Below are 16210 nucleotides of genomic sequence, written 5' to 3'. Positions count from 1 at the left end.
GGGGGATTTAAATACCTGGGCCGAGTTGGGGATAGTACTGGAGCCTGGACTGGGGTGGGGTGGGTAGGTGGGTGGGGGGGTGTTTAAATACCTGGGCCGAGTTGGGGATGGTACTGGAGCCTGGACTGGGGTGGGGGGGGGGTTTAAATACCTGGGCCGAGTTGGGGATAGTACTGGAGCCTGGACTGGGGTGGGGTGGGGAGGTGGGTGGGGGGGTGTTTAAATACCTGGGCCGAGTTGGGGATGGTACTGGAGCCTGGACTGGGGTGGGGTGGGTGGGGGGGATTTAAATACCTGGGCTGTGCTGGGGACAGTACTGGAGCCTGGACTGGGGTGGGGTGGGTGGGTGGGTGGGGGGGGGGATTTAAATACCTGGGCTGTGCTGGGGACAGTACTGGAGCCTGGACTGGGGTGGGGTGGGTAGGTGGGTGGGGGGGGTGTTTAAATACCTGGGCCGAGTTGGGGATAGTACTGGAGCCTGGACTGGGGTGGGGTGGGTGGGTGGGTGGGGGGGGGATTTAAATACCTGGGCTGTGCTGGGGACAGTACTGGAGCCTGGACCAGTTTTTTTTTGTTCTGGTCACTCACTCGCTGAGGAACTGAGGTTTAATTCCTGGGTTGTATCGACCATGGTTGACAGAATCTGTTAAAAGGGTTAACAGGGAAATTTAATTAGAGTTCAGCAAACACACCCCCCCTCCTGATATAGGCAATGTTCACCAAGGAAGGTCACGCCTGGATTGGGCTGGGCTGGATCAGCACTGCTGTACAATGGGGAAATGGGAACACCTGGAGCAGCTGTGTGATCGTGGAGCCATCATCAGATCCAGAAAAGAAAACTAATCATTGGAATTCTGGTTAAAGCAACAGCAGGGGGCTGGGGATCAGCAGTTTAGGGAGTTTTATAGAATCGTGGAATGATAGAATACAGGAGGAGGCCATTCGGCCCATCGTGCCTGTGCCGGCTGCTTGGAAGAGCTCTCCAATTAGTCCCGCTCCCCCCTCTTACCCCAGAGCCCTGTAATTTTTCCCATTCTTCCTACGAATTGTTTCCACAGATGGGGCCCCCGGTTAGAGTCCAGATCAGGATGTGACCAGTGGCTCGAGGGGCGCGGGTAAAGGGAATTGAGGTGCAGACCCGTATAGTCTGACAGAATGTCGGAACAGGTTCGGGGCGCCGAATGGGATCCTCCTTTTCCTATGAACAAGAGGCCCTGGCAACAGGATCCAAGTCCCAGTGTTCCGGTCTCTCCCGGTGGATGGGGCAAGTGTTTGAAAGTTCCCAGTGTGGCCCGAGCAGAACGGGAGCCGTGGTGCAGCAGCCCCCGTCTCTGGGGAGCAGGGAGGAGGGGGTCGGTGGGAGGAGGACAGGGGAGGTGGGTGGGAGGTGGAGGGGGTCGGGGGAGGGGGGTCGAGGGGGTCGGGTTCGGTGGGAGGAGGAGGGGGTCGGTGGGGAGGAGGAGAAGGGGTCGAGGGGGCTCGGTGGGAGGAGGGGGGTCGAGGGGAGGACGAGGGGGGTCGAGGGGGGTCGAGGGGGGTCGAGGGGAGGACGAGGGGGGTCGAGGGGAGGACGAGGGGGGTCGAGGGGAGGACGAGGGGGGTCGAGGGGAGGACGAGGGGGGTCGAGGGGGGGTCGGAGGGGAGGGGGTGGAGGGGGGGAGAGGGGGGTCGAGGGGGGGGAGAGGGGTCGAGGGGGGGAGGGGGTCGAGGGGGGGAGGGGGTCGAGGGGGTCGAGGGGGCTTTCTATGCCATCAAAAAATCAATCCAAATAGAAATCCCAATTAGCATTTGGCTCAAAATTTTCAAATCAGTAATTGAACCAATTGCACTCTATGGCAGTGAGGTATGGGGACCGCTAACTCAACAAGAATTTGCAAAATGGGACAAACACCCAATTGTGATCCTACATGCAGAATTCTGTAAAAGTATCCTCCGGACTCAAAGGAAAACAGTAAACAATGCATGCAGGGCGGAACTAGGCCAATATCCATTAATAATCACTATCCAAAAAAGAGCCACCAAATTTTGGAATCACCTACAAATGAGCAATCCCCAATGCTATCACTACGACGCCCTGAAATGCCAAGAGCTGACCATAAAGAAGAATACCCTCAGTCAACTAGTCCTGGGACTCAGTGAAGTAACTACTAACAATACTAACAATAACCAGTCCCAGGACAGTGACAGGGTAACACAAAGAATTCGACCCAACACAATCGTCGCTAAGCAAAAGGAAAAATATCTGACATATTGGGCAGAAACAACAAAAACCCAAAGCAAACTCAATTGCTACTTGGCCCTAAACAGACAATATAACATAGCTGATTACCTGACCATGGTAAAGGATAACAAACTGAGAAGAACCTTGACAAGGTACAGACTTAGCGAACATAGCCTAGCGATCGAAAAAGGCAGACACAGGCTGCCAAGAGAAGACAGGATATGCTCTCACTGCAGTCAGGGAGTAGTGGAGACAGAGATGCACTTCCTCACAGCCTGCGGAAAATATCAGGGCATCAGGGAGAATTTCTACCAAAAATTCTCACAAATATGCCCTGATTTCAGAAATCTGAATGACAACCAAAAACTCCCATTCCTACTGGGAGAGGAGAGAAGCTGTGTAACACTGGCGGCACACTATGTTACAGCTTGCCATGAACAGAGGGACAACCAGTAAACTAAGAAAAGAATATATATAAACAATGCGAATGTATATTTATACACTCAGGGATATACCTGTTTATACATTGTATGAATAGAACTGCGTTTATGTGCTAAACCATAAATGTATTTTGATGCTTTGGCAACATAAGATGTACCTTATCATGCCAATAAAGCGATTTGAATTGTGAATTGTGAATTGGGTCGAGGGGGGGGAGGGGGTGTCGAGGGGGGGAGGGGAGGGGGTCGAGGGGGGGAGGAGGGGGTCGGTGGGAGGAGGACAGTGGAGGTGGGCGGGAGGTGGAGGGGGTCGGGGGAGGGGGGGGGTTCGGTGGGAGGAGGAGGGGGTCGGTGGGGAGGAGGAGAAGGGGTCGAGGGGGGAGGGGGTCGAGGGGGCTCGGTGGGAGGAGGGGGGGGTCGGTGGGAGGAGGGGGGTCGAGGGGAGGGAGTCGGTGGGGGGTCAGGGGGAGGACGAGGGGGGGGTCGAGGGGGGGAGGGGGTCGAGGGGTCGGTGGGAGGAGGGGGTCGAGGGGAGGGGGGTCGGGGGGGGTCGGTCGGTGGGAGGAGGGGGGGTCGAGGGGTCAGTGGAGACGGGGCTTCCTGTGTCAGCGGCCGTTCTGCAATGGAACCGGGGATTCTAAAGCAGCCTGGTGCTTGGCACAGACGATGGAAGCTCACCTCATGTACATCACTGACAGTCAATGTCGGGGTGGTGCCCTCCCCCGGGAGTCCCCCCTCCTGACCATAACTGACCGCGGGCAGCTACAACTCAACCAACACCACTACTCAGGAATTATTTAGAAAATCGAAGGTTCTCAGGAACCTCACTCTTGGTGATTTGTCTCCCTTTAGTTTGAGGAACTCTCTCAATAATGACCTCCCACACCCCGCCCTCACTCTGCTACTCCCAATATCCAGCTACAGTGTGAAAACTGTGGCATTGGAACGAGATGGGAGCGGAGGTGGGATTGAGAACCCGTGACTCTGTCCAATGCTGGAGGGGAGGTGCAGCGAGGGGTGGAGAGGCGAGCGCAAGGGCAGAGGAGGGGAGGCGAGGGGGAGGGGAGTTGAGGGCGAGGGCGATGGCAGGGGAGGGAATGTCGCTTGGAGCTGGGGCTTTATACACAGTGATGCCGGTCCTATAGGATGTGGAGACCCAGTCACTGCCACCGTTACCTGTGCATGTTTAACTGTCTGACATTCCTTATCCACTATTTAACGCCAGCTTTAATTCATTCAAAAATAAGCGGTTAACGCCCACGTGTAAATAGCGCACAGCTAAAGGGTTCGGCTGGAACCCTCGTCTGTGCCTGTGTTACCTCCAGACTCGACTATTCCAACACTCTCCTGATCAGCCTCCCACCTTCCACCCTCCGTAAATTGAGGTCATCTGAAACTCGGCTGCCCGTGTCCTAACTCACACCCAGTCCCGTTCACCCATCACCCCCTGTGCTCACTGCCCCGTGTCCTAACTCACACCAAGTCCCGTTCACCCATCACCCCCTGTGCTCACTGCCCCGTGTCCTAACTCGCACCCAGTCCCGTTCACCCATCACCCCCTGTGCTCACTGCCCCGTGTCCTAACTCACACCCAGTCCCGTTCACCCATCACCCCGTGCTCACTGCCCCGTGTCCTAACTCGCACCCAGTCCCGTTCACCCATCACCCCCTGCGCTCACTGCCCCGTGTCCTAACTCGCACCCAGTCCCGTTCACCCATCACCCCCTGTGCTCACTGCCCCGTGTCCTAACTCGCACCCAGTCCCGTTCACCCATCACCCCCTGTGCTCACTGCCCCGTGTCCTAACTCACACCCAGTCCCGTTCACCCATCGCCCCCTGTGCTCACTGCCCCGTGTCCTAACTCACACCCAGTCCCGTTCACCCATCACCCCGTACTCACTGCCCCGTGTCCTAACTCACACCCAGTCCCGTTCACCCATCACCCCCTGTGCTCACTGCCCCGTGTCCTAACTCACACCCGGTCCCGTTCACCCATCACCCCCTGTGCTCACTGCCCCGTGTCCTAACTCACACCCAGCCCCGTTCACCCATCACCCCCTGTGCTCACTGCCCCGTGTCCTAACTCACACCCAGTCCCGTTCACCCATCACCCCCTGTGCTCACTGCCCCGTGTCCTAACTCACACCGAGTCCCGTTCACCCATCACCCCCTGTGCTCACTGCCCCGTGTCCTAACTCACCCAGTCCCGTTCACCCATCACCCGTGCTCACTGCCCCGTGTCCTAACTCACACCCAGTCCCGTTCACCCATCACCCCCTGTGCTCACTGTCCCGTGTCCTAACTCACACCCAGTCCCGTTCACCCATCACCCCGTGCTCACTGCCCCGTGTCCTAACTCACACCCAGTCCCGTTCACCCATCCCCCGTGCTCACTGCCCCGTGTCCTAACTCACACCCAGTCCCGTTCACCCATCACCCCCTGTGCTCACTGCCCCGTGTCCTAACTCACACCCAGTCCCGTTCACCCATCACCCCTGTGCTCACTGCCCCGTGTCCTAACTCGCACCCAGTCCCATTCACCCATCACCCCCTGTGCTCACTGCCCCGTGTCCTAACTCACACCCAGTCCCGTTCACCCATCACCCCCTGTGCTCACTGCCCCGTGTCCTAACTCACACCCAGTCCCATTCACCCATCACCCCGTGCTCACTGCCCCGTGTCCTAACTCACACCCAATCCCGTTCACCCATCACCCCTGTGCTCACTGCCCCGTGTCCTAACTCACACCCAGCCCCGTTCACCCATCACCCCGTGCTCACTGCCCCGTGTCCTAACTCGCACCCAGTCCCGTTCACCCATCACCCCTGTGTTCACTGCCCCGTGTCCTAACTCACACCCAGTCCCGTTCACCCATCACCCCCTGTGCTCACTGCCCCGTGTCCTAACTCACACCCAGTCCCGTTCACCCATCACCCCCTGTGCTCACTGACCTACACTGGCTCCCGGTCCGGCAACGCCTCGATTTTAAAATTCTCATCCTTGTTTTCAAATCCCTCCCTGGCCCCCTCACCCCCCTCCCTATCGCTGTAATCTCCTCCAGCCCCACAACCCCGAGATCTCTGCGCTCCTCCAATTCGGGCCTCTTGAGCATCCCCCGATTTTAATCGCTCCACCATTGGCGGCCGTGCCTTCAGCTGCCTGGGCCCTGAGCTCTGGAATTCCCTCCGCCTCTCTCTCCTTTAAGATGCTCCTTAAAACCGACCTCTTTGACCAAGCTTTTGGTCGCCTGTCCTAATATCTCCTTATGTGGCTCGGTGTCAAATGTTGATATTTGTTTGATAATCGCCCCTGTGAAGCGCCTTGGGACGTTTTGCTATGTTAAAGGCGCTATATAAATACAAGTTGTTGTTAAGCCTTCACAGTCTAGTATCAGTGACAGCTGCTTCTGGAATGCTGCATCTTTCCAGCACTATGGGTGACACAGCAGGTCCTTCGGGTGGCATCTGGTTAGAGCAGCGATTGAATCCCAGAGCGCACAGCGCTGCAGTCATGGGCACAGGGGCTGTCAGCACTCAAAGCAAACAGCAGCAAGTCGCCAAAAGCTGTCCAAGGCTGCCCCCAGCTGGCCGGCCCGAGACCGGCAGCCTCCCTTCAGAATCGGAGATATTTATAATTCAAGTTCCCCGAATCGAGAGCAGAATATCAGCATCTAATTAACTCATTCAGTACTGAAGGCTCAGGTCAGCGATGCTCGGGATCTTTACGGGATGGCTGGGAAATGAAGGACACATTCTCATCCAGCTCAGTTCCTGCAGCGTCACAGAAGGTGCCGAGTCCCAGCAGAGAGCTACCGGAACAACACAAACAGCCTCTGCTCCCCAGGGAATCAAATCTGAATCAAGGAACAACACAATTCTCCAGTCACTGCAATCAACCTTCCTGAAATTGCATGTCATTTATTGCAGTCTTGTTTTTTGGCCTAGGTACGAACACTGGCTTTGGATATTGTTGGGGAGGATGGCTTATCGGGGGAAGGCAGCAGCAGCCAACTTCCTGGCACCATGGGTGGTTCTGCTGCACAGGACGGGAGGAAAAAGAGGGGTAGAGCTATAGTAATAGGGGATTCTTTTGTAAGGGGAATAGATAGGCGTTTCTGCGGCCACAAACAAGACTCCAGGATGGTATGTTGCCTCCCTGGTGCAAGGGTCAAGGATGTCTCCGAGCGGCTGCAGAGCATTTTGGAAGGGGAGGGTGAACAGCCAGTTGTCAAGGTGCATATAGGTACCAACGATATAGGTAAAAAACAGGATGAGGTCTTAAAAGCTGAATATAGGGAGTTAGGAGGTAAATTAAAAAATAGAACCTCAAAAAGGTAGTTATCTCAGGATTACTACCAGTGCCACGGGTTAGTCAGAGTAGAAATAGAGGGATATTTCAGATGAATACGTGGCCAGAGGAATGGTGCAAGGGGGAGGGATTCAAATTCCTGGGATATTGGAACCGGTTCTAGGGGAGGTGGGACCAGTACAAACTGGACAGTTCGGTTTGCACCTGGGCAGGGCCGGGACCGATGTCCTAGGGGGAGTGTTTGCTAGTGCTCTGGGGGAGGGTTTAAACTAAAATGGCAGGGGGTTCAGAACCTGAGCAGGGAGACAGAGGAAAGGGAAATTAGGATAGAAGCAAAAGACAGGAAGGAGAAAAGCAAGGGTGGCAGTCAGAGAAATCAAGGGTTTAAATCAAACATGGCCACAGTAAATAATAATTATAAAAGGACTAAGACTGTTAAAAACACAAGCCTGAAGGGTTTGTGTCTTAATGCGAGGAGCATTCGTAATAAGGTGAATGAATTAGCTGCGCAAATAGAGGTAAACGGATATGATATGATTGGGATTGCAGAAACATGGCTCCAGGGTGGCCAAGGCTGGGAACTCAACATCCAGGGGTATTCAATATTCAGGAAAGACAGGCAAAAAGGAAAAGGCGGTGGGGTAGCATTGCTGGTTAAAGAGGGGATTAACACAATTGTAAGGAAGGATATTAGCTCTGATGATGTGGAATCTGTATGGGTAGAACTGAGAAATACCAAGGGGCAGAAAATGTTAAGCGGGAGTGGTATACAGACTCCCAAACAGTAATGCTGAGACTGGGGATGGCATTAAACGGGAAATTAGAGACATGTGCAATAAGGGCACAGCAGTTATCATGGGTGACTTTAATCTACATATAGATTGGGCTAACCAAATTAGTAACAATACTGTGGAGGAGGAATTCCTGGACTGTATACGGGATGGTTTCCTGGACCAATATGTCGAGGAACCAACTAGAGACCAGGCGATCTTAGACTGGGTATTATGTAAAGAGAAAAGATTAATTAGCAATCTTGTTGTGTGAGGCCCCTTGGGGCGGAGCGATCATAAAATGATCGAATTCTTCATTAAGATGGAGAGTGAAGTAGTTGACTCAGAGACTAGGGTCCTGAATTTAAATAAAGGAAACTATGATGGTATGAGGCGCGAGTTGGGTAGGATTGATTGGGTAATGTCACTCAAAGGGTTGACGGTGGATAGGCAATGGCAAACATTCAAAGATCGCATGTATGAAATACAGAATTTGTTCATCCCTGTTTGGCATAAAAATAAAACAAAAAAGGTGACTCAACCGTGGCTAACAAGGGAAATTAGGGATAGCATAAGATCCAAGGAGAGGACATATAAATTGGCCAGAATAAGCAGTAAACCCGAGGATTGGGAGCAGTTTAGGATTCAGCAAAGGAGGACAAAGGGATTAATTAAGAGGGGGGAATAGAGTATGAGAGTAAGCTTGCAGGGAACATAAAAACTGACTGTAAAAGCTTTTATAGATATGTGAAGAGAAAAAGATTTGTGAAGTCAAGCGTAGGTCCCTTGCAGTCAGAATCAGGGGAATTTATAATGGGGAACAAAGAAATGGCTGACCAATTAAATACATACTTTGGTTCTGTCTTCACAAAGGAGGACACAAATAACCTCCCAGAGATGTCAGGGAACATAGGGTCTGATGAGAGGGAGGAACTGAATGAAATCAGTATTTGTAGGGAAATGGTGTTAGGGAAATTGACGGGATTGAAGGCCGATAAATCCCCAGGGCCTGATAATCTACATCCTAGGGTACTTAAGGAAGTGGCCCTAGAAATAGTAGATGCATTGCTGGTCATCTTCCAAAATTCAATAGATTCTGGAACAGTACCCATGGATTGGAGGGTAGCTAATGTTACCCCACTGTTCAAAAAAGGTGGTAGAGAGAAAACGGGGAATTACAGACCGGGAAGCCTGACATCGGTAGTGGGGAAAATGCTAGAGTCCATTCTAAAAGATGTAATAGCAGAGCACTTGGAAAGCAGTGACAGGATTGGACAAAGTCAACATGGATTTACAAAAGGTAAATCATGCTTGACTAATCTACTGGAATTTTTTGGGGATGTAACTGGTAGAATAGATAAGGCAGAACCAGTGGATGTGATGTATTTGGACTTTCAGAAGGCTTTCGATAAGGTCCCGCATAAGAGATTAGCGTGTAAAGTTAAGGCACATGGGATTTGGGGCAAGGTACTGACTTGGATAGAGAACTGGTTGGCAGACAGGAAGCAAAGAGTTGGAATAAACGGGTCTTTTTCCGAGTGGCAGGCAGTGACTAGTGGGGTACCGCAGGGATCGGTCCTAGGACCCCAGCTATTCACAATATATATTAATGATCTAGGCGAGGGAACTAGATGTAATATCTCCAAGTTTGCAGACGACACAAAGCTGGGTGGGCGTGTGTGCTGTGAGGAGGATGCCGAGAAACTCCAGTATGATTTGGACAGGTTGGGTGATTGGGCAGATGCAGTATAATGTGGACAAATGCGAGGTTATCCACTTTGGTGGCAAAAACAGGAAGGTAGATTATTATCTGAACGGCAATAGATTGGGAGAAGGGGAAGTGCAACGAGACCTGGGTGTCCTTGTGCACCCGTCGCTGAAGGTATGCATGCAGGTACAGCAGGCGGTTAAGAAGGTGAATGGTAAGTTGGCCTTCGTAGCGAGAGGATTCGAGTACAGGAACAAGGATGTCTTGCTGCAGTTGTACAGGGCCTTGGTGAGACCACGCCTTGGGTATTGTGTGCAGTTTTGGTCGCCTTATCTGAGGAAGGATGTTCTTGCCATGGAGGGAGTGCAGCGAAGATTCACCAGACTGATACCTGGGATGGCAGGAATGACGTATGAGGAGAGATTGGGTCGATTGCGCTTATACTCGCTGGAGTTTAGAAGAATGAGAGGGGATCTCATTGAAACTCATAAATTTCTAACAGGACTGGACAGACTAGATGCAGGAAGGATGTTCCCGATGGTCGGGGAGTCCAGAACCAGGGGTCACAGTCTAAGGATAAGGGGTAAGCCATTTACGACAGAGATGAGGAATTATTTCTTCACCCAGAGTGGTGAACCTGTGGAATTCTCTACCACAGAAGGCAGCTGAGGCTAATTCATTAAATATATTCAAGAAAGAGTTGGATATATTTCTTGAGGCTAAAGGGATCAAGGGATATGGGGAGAAGGCAGGGACCGGGTACTGAATTTGGATGATCAGACATGATCTCTTTGAATGGCGGAGCAGGCTCGAGGGGCCGAATGGCCGACTCCTGCTCCTATCTTCTGTGTTTCTATGTGCCATCTTTCAGATTAATGTGAAACTGAGGCCCCGTCTGCTCTCTCAGCTGGATGTAAAAGATTGACCGACACTATTAAATTAGAACAGGGGAGTTCTCCCTGGGTTTTTTCCCTCAGTTCTGAAGAAGGGTTTCGACCTGAAACGTTGACTCTGGTTCTCTCTCCACGGATGTTGCCAGGCCTGCTGAGTTTTTGTAGTGTTTTCTGTTGTTACTTTGAGTTCTCCCCAGTGTTCTGGCCAATATTTATCCCTCAATCAACATCACTAAAACAGATTATCTGGTCATTATCACATTGCTGTATGTGGGAGCTTGCTGTGTTTCCTACATTACAACAGTGTCTACACTTCAAATATACTTCATTGGCTGTGAAGTGCTTTGGGACATCCTGAGGTCATGAAAGGCGCTATAGAAATACAAGTCTTTCTTCTATTTTTGAGGGGATCTGGGGAGAATTTACATTCACAGCAAACTGTTTCCTCTCATTCACTTACTGTAGAGGCAAGTGGAGAAGATCGGATAAAGTGAGGGGAAACGCTAGGTGAAAGGTCAGAGTGAAGATCGTACCTGGTGATGGAGTGCTCAGGGAGGGTGAATGACCCATGACAGAGCCTGTCGATGTAGTTCAGTGGGACCCTCCGGCAGTGCTGGTATTGGAGCATCATGAAATCGTACTTACAGATGAGCAGGGACTTCTCAGTGATCAGCACAACACGTTCCCTTTCATTGTTCCAGTGAGCGACCCTGCAACAGGACACAAGTTGCACCATCAGCTTTCTGGACAGGACATGTCAACGAGACTCCCGAGACCCCGATCAGATTAAAACAGTGTTCCAGCACATTCAACCCCATTGGGCCAGCCTTAGAGTCATAGAGTCATAGAGTAATACAGCACGGATAGAGGCCCTTCGGCCCATCGTGTCCATGCCGGCCATCAAGCCCTGTCTAATCTAATCCCATATTCCAGCATTTGGCCCGTAGCCTTGTATGCTATGGCATTTCAAATGCTCATCCAAATGCTTCTTAAATGTTGTGAGGGTTTCTGCCTCCACAACCCTTTCAGGCAGTGAGTTCCAGACTCCAACCACCCTCTGGGTGAAAAAGTTCTTTCTCAAATCCCCTCTAAACCTCCCGCCCTTTACCTTGAATCTATGCCCCCTAGTTATTGACCCCTCTACTAAGGGGAAAAGCTCCTCAGCATCCATCCTATCTATGCCCCTCACAATTTTGTACACCTCAATCATGTCCCCCCTCAGCCTCCTCTGCTCCAAGGAAAACAAACCCAATCTGCCCAGTCTCTCTTCATAGCTGAAGCGCTCCAGCCCTGGTAACATCCTGGTGAACCTCCTCTGCACCCTCTCTAACGCGATCACATCTTTCCTGTAGTGTGGCGACCAGAACTGCACACAGTATTCCAGCTGTGGCCTAACCAGTGTTTTATACAGCTCCATCATAACCTCCTTGCTCTTATATTCTATGCCTCGGCTAATGAAGGCAAGTATCCCATATGCCTTTTTTACCACCTTATCCACCTGTTCCGCCGCCTTCAGGGATCTGTGTACCTGCACACCCAGATCCCTCTGACCCTCCGTCTTGCCTAGGGTCTTTCCCTTCATTGTGTATTCCCTTGCCTTGTTAGACCCCCCAAAGTGCATCACCTCGCACTTTTCCGGGTTAAATTCCATTTGCCACTGTTCCGCCCATCTGACCAACCCATCTATATCGTTCTGCAGACTGAGGCTACCCTCCTCGCTATTTACCACCCTACCAATTTTAGTATCATCCGCGAATTTACTGATCATACCCTTTACATTCATATCCAAGTCATTAATGTAGACCACAAACAGCAAGGGACCCAGCACCGATCCCTGTGGTACCCCACTGGCCACAGGTTTCCAGTCACAAAAACAACCTTCGACCATCACCCTCTGCCTTCTGCCACTAAGCCAGTTTTGTATCCAATGTGCCAAGGCACCCTGGATTCCATGGGCTCTTACCTTCTTGATCAGTCTCCTGTGCGGGACTTTATCGAAGGCCTTACTGAAATCCATGTATACCACATCCACTGCGTTACCCTCATCCACACACCTAGTCACCCCCTCAAAAAATTCAATCAAATTAGTCAGACATGATCTTCCCTTGACAAAGCCATGTTGACTATCCCTGATTAATCCTTGCCTCTCCAAGTGGAGACAAATTTTGTCCCTCAGGATTTTTTCCAGTAATTTTCCTACCACTGATGTTAGGCTCACTGGCCTGTAGTTCCCCGGTTTTTCCCTACTACCCTTCTTGAATAATGGTACTACATTAGCGGTTCTCCAGTCCTCTGGCACATCCCCTGTGGCCAGAGAGGTCCTGAATATATGTGTTAGAGCCCCCGCAATCTCCTCCTTTGCCTCACACAGCAGCCTGGGGTACATTTCATCCGGGCCTGGGGATTTATCCATTTTTAGGCCAGCTAAAACCGCCAATACCTCCTCCCTCTCGATGTTAATATGTTCGAGCATATCACAGTCCCCCCGCCCTATTTCTATGTCTACATCGTCCTTCTCCATAGTGAAAACAGATGCAAAAAATTCATTTAGAACCCCTCCTACATCTTCCGGCTCCACACACAGATTGCCACTTTTGTCCCTAATGGGCCCTATTTTTTCCCTAGTTATCCTTTTACCCTTAATATACTTATAAAACATCTTCGGATTTTCCTTTATTTTGCTCGCCAGTGTTATTTCATGGCCCCTCCTTGATCTCCTAATTTCTTTTTTAAGTATCCCCCTGCACTTTTTGTACTCCTCTAGGGCTTCCTCCGTCTTTAGCCTTTTGTATCTACCAAAAGCCCTCCTTTTTTTCCTAATCCATTCCCGTATATCCCCTGACATCCACGGTTCCCTGTGGTTTTTGGAACCACTCTTGACATTTATGGGAACATGCTGCCCTTGTATGATCTCAATCTCCCTTCTGAAAGCCTCCCATTGCTCCGATGCGGATTTTCCTACAAGTAGCTGATCCCAGTCCATTTTGGCCAGATCCTGCCTTATCCTATTAAAATCGGCCTTCCCCCAATTTAGAACCTTTATTTCCGGCCCATCCCTGTCCTTTTCCATGACCACCTTAAATCTTACCATATTATGGTCACTATCACCAAAGTGCTCACCTACTAGCACTTTTTCCACTTGGCCGGCCACATTCCCTAGAATTAGGTCCAGTACCGCCCCCTCTCTTGTAGGACTTTCTACATGCTGGCTCAGTAACACCGTGAACAGTTACCTGAAGATGGGCCGAATGGCCTGTCTCTATGCTGCAAATTCTATGATTCTGTGGAGTGAATGCTCTTCCCCTGCCATCCTCTTTCACCCGCCCCCCACATCCCCTTTCCCCCGCCCCGTCCCCCCCGCATCCCCTTTCCCCCGCCCCGTCCCCCTGCGTCCCATTTCCCCGCCCCCCGCATCCCCTTCCCCTTTCCCCACACGCCCCACCCCCCGCCTGCTCTTCTGGATTCTGCGCCCCTATTGTTTTAGGTTGGACATCCCATGTCCTCACAAGCCTCTGCAATAAACTTCTCACCTCTCCCTTCAACCTTTCATTGATGATCTCCAGTTACTGACTCACCAACCAGTGGGAAGAGATTTCCCCGATTTACTTTATCAAAACCCCGCATCAGTTTGAACAAGTCCGCAGCAAAAACTTGTATTTTGAGGGGGGGGGGGGGGGAAGAGGGAGGGAGGGAGAGGGGGAGAGGGAGGGAGAGGGGGAGAGACGGAGGCAGACAGAGCGACGGAGGCAGACAGAGCGACGGAGGCAGACAGAGCGACGGAGGCAGACAGAGCGACGGAGGCAGACAGAGCGACGGAGGCAGACAGAGCGACGGAGGCAGACAGAGCGACGGAGGCAGACAGAGCGACGGAGGCAGACAGAGCGACGGAGGCAGACAGAGCGACGGAGGCAGACAGAGAGACAGAGAGGCAGACAGAGAGACAGAGAGGCAGACAGAGAGACAGAGAGGCAGACAGAGAGACAGAGAGGCAGACAGAGAGACAGAGAGGCAGACAGAGAGACAGAGAGGCAGACAGAGAGACAGAGAGGCAGACAGAGAGACAGAGAGGCAGACAGAGAGACAGAGAGGCAGACAGAGAGACAGAGAGGCAGACAGAGAGACAGAGAGGCAGACAGAGAGACAGAGAGAGAGAGGCAGAGAGAGAGAGGCAGAGAGAGCGAGCGAGCACGCGAGAGACGGACAGAGAGACGGACAGAGAGGCAGACAGAGAGGCAGACGTAGGATGGGGACAAACTTTTGAGAGCAGCCGAAGTTCAGGAGGACACTCCATAATCCCTCACGGTTGACAGTGTCGAAGGCCTTTGTGAGATCAAAGGCGGCCATGTACAGTGGTTGGTGCTGTTCCCTGCATTTCTCTTGTATTTGACGTGTGGTGAAGATCATGTCCATTGTGACCCTTAGTGGGTGGAATCCGCATTGCAACTCTGGGAGGAGCTCTTCAACCACTGAGAGAAGGCAATTGAGGAGGATCCTTGCGATGACTTTCCCTGTGGCAGACAGCAAGGAAACTCCTCTGTAATTACCGCAATCAGACTTGTCGCCTTTCTTGAAGATCGTCATGATTACAGCATCTCCAAGATCCCCTAACATGTTCTCTCCCTTCCAAATAAGAGAAATGAGTTCATGTATTCGCGCCAATAGTGCTTCTCCACCATGTTTTAGCGCCTCGGCGGGGATTCCATCTGCTCCTGAGGCCTTGTTGTTCTTCAGTTGTCGGATGGCCTTTTCAACCTCATTTAAACTCACTTTCGCGGGCTTTTTTTCCCACGGGCCATTGTCGGGAGCGGTGAGAGCAGAGGTTCAGTGAGTATTTAAACTCACTTTCGTGGGCTTTTTTTCCACAGGCTTACCAATCTCGCAGACCGGCAGCGGCGTTCCACAGCCACGTCACGATTCAAAACGTGACACGGGCAGGAGGAAGCAGCTGATTGGGTGAGTACGGCCAGGTGAGTATTTATACTACTCTATAGTTTGACAGTTAAGGTTCATAGTTTATAAAGTTTAGAAGGTCATAATATTGTGGTTATAGTTTCTAAGGTTTCTGTTGTGTAGCAGGGGGTGCTAGGAAACAAGGGCCCTTGAGTATATCATTTAATTGTATTATAACTGGTGGTATTGATTTAATTTAAATTAATTAAAGGGTAAGTCATGGCAGCAAAGCCCGGCCCCATGGCATGCTCCTCCTGCACTGTGGGAAATCAGGGACACATCCTGTGTCCCTGACGACCATGTGTGCGGGAAGTGTATCCAGCTGCAGCTACTTGCAGGCCGCATTGCGGCGCTGGAGCCGCGAATGGATATACTGGAGCATTCGCGATGCTGAGGACATTGTGGATATCATGTTTAATCAGTTGGTCACACTGCAGGTAAAGGCTGCACAGGCAGGAAGGGAATGGGTGACCGCCAGCAGAGTAGTAGGCGCAGGCAGGTAGTGCAGGGGTCCCCTGTGGCCATCCGCCTCTCAAACAGATATACTGCTTTGGATATTGTTGAGGGAGATGTCTTATCAGAGGAAGGCAGCAGCAGCCAACTCCCTGGCACCATGGGTGGTTCTGCTGCACAGGACGGGAGGAAAAAGAGTGGGAGAGCTATAGTGATAGGGGATTCTATATTAAGGGGAATAGATAGGCGTTTCTGCGGCCACAAACAAGACTCCAGGATGGTAAGTTGCCTCCCTGGTGCAAGGGTCAAGGATGTCTCGGAGCGGCTACAGAGCATTTTGGAAGGGGAGGGTGAACAATCAGTTGTCGTGGTGCATATAGGTACCAACAATATAGGTAAAAAATGGGATGAGGTCCTAAAAGCTGAATATAGGGAATTAGGAGGTAAATTTAAAAATAGGACCTCA

At 51.5% G+C, this 16210-nt stretch overlaps 1 protein-coding gene across 1 annotated transcript in view; it reads right to left on the bottom strand.

Moving 5' to 3' along the window:
* Positions 1-580: 580 nt before the first annotated feature.
* Positions 581-16210, bottom strand: part of LOC147115370 (tumor protein p63-regulated gene 1-like protein) — a 39653-nt gene continuing 24023 nt past the window's right edge. Inside the window, exons 3-4 of the mRNA XM_085989559.1 lie at positions 10802-11051; positions 581-643 (exon numbers count right to left, since the gene is read on the bottom strand). Coding sequence (XP_085845685.1) covers positions 581-643; positions 10802-11051 — 313 coding nt within the window. The remainder of the gene's footprint in view (positions 644-10801; positions 11052-16210) is intronic.

The sequence above is a fragment of the Somniosus microcephalus genome, chromosome 6 (genome assembly GCF_052327205.1).
Source record: "Somniosus microcephalus isolate GS21.2 chromosome 6, FLI_Smic_1.0, whole genome shotgun sequence".
Classification (NCBI taxonomy): Eukaryota; Metazoa; Chordata; class Chondrichthyes; order Squaliformes; family Somniosidae; genus Somniosus; species Somniosus microcephalus.
This window is presented reverse-complemented; position numbering and strand designations above follow the sequence as displayed.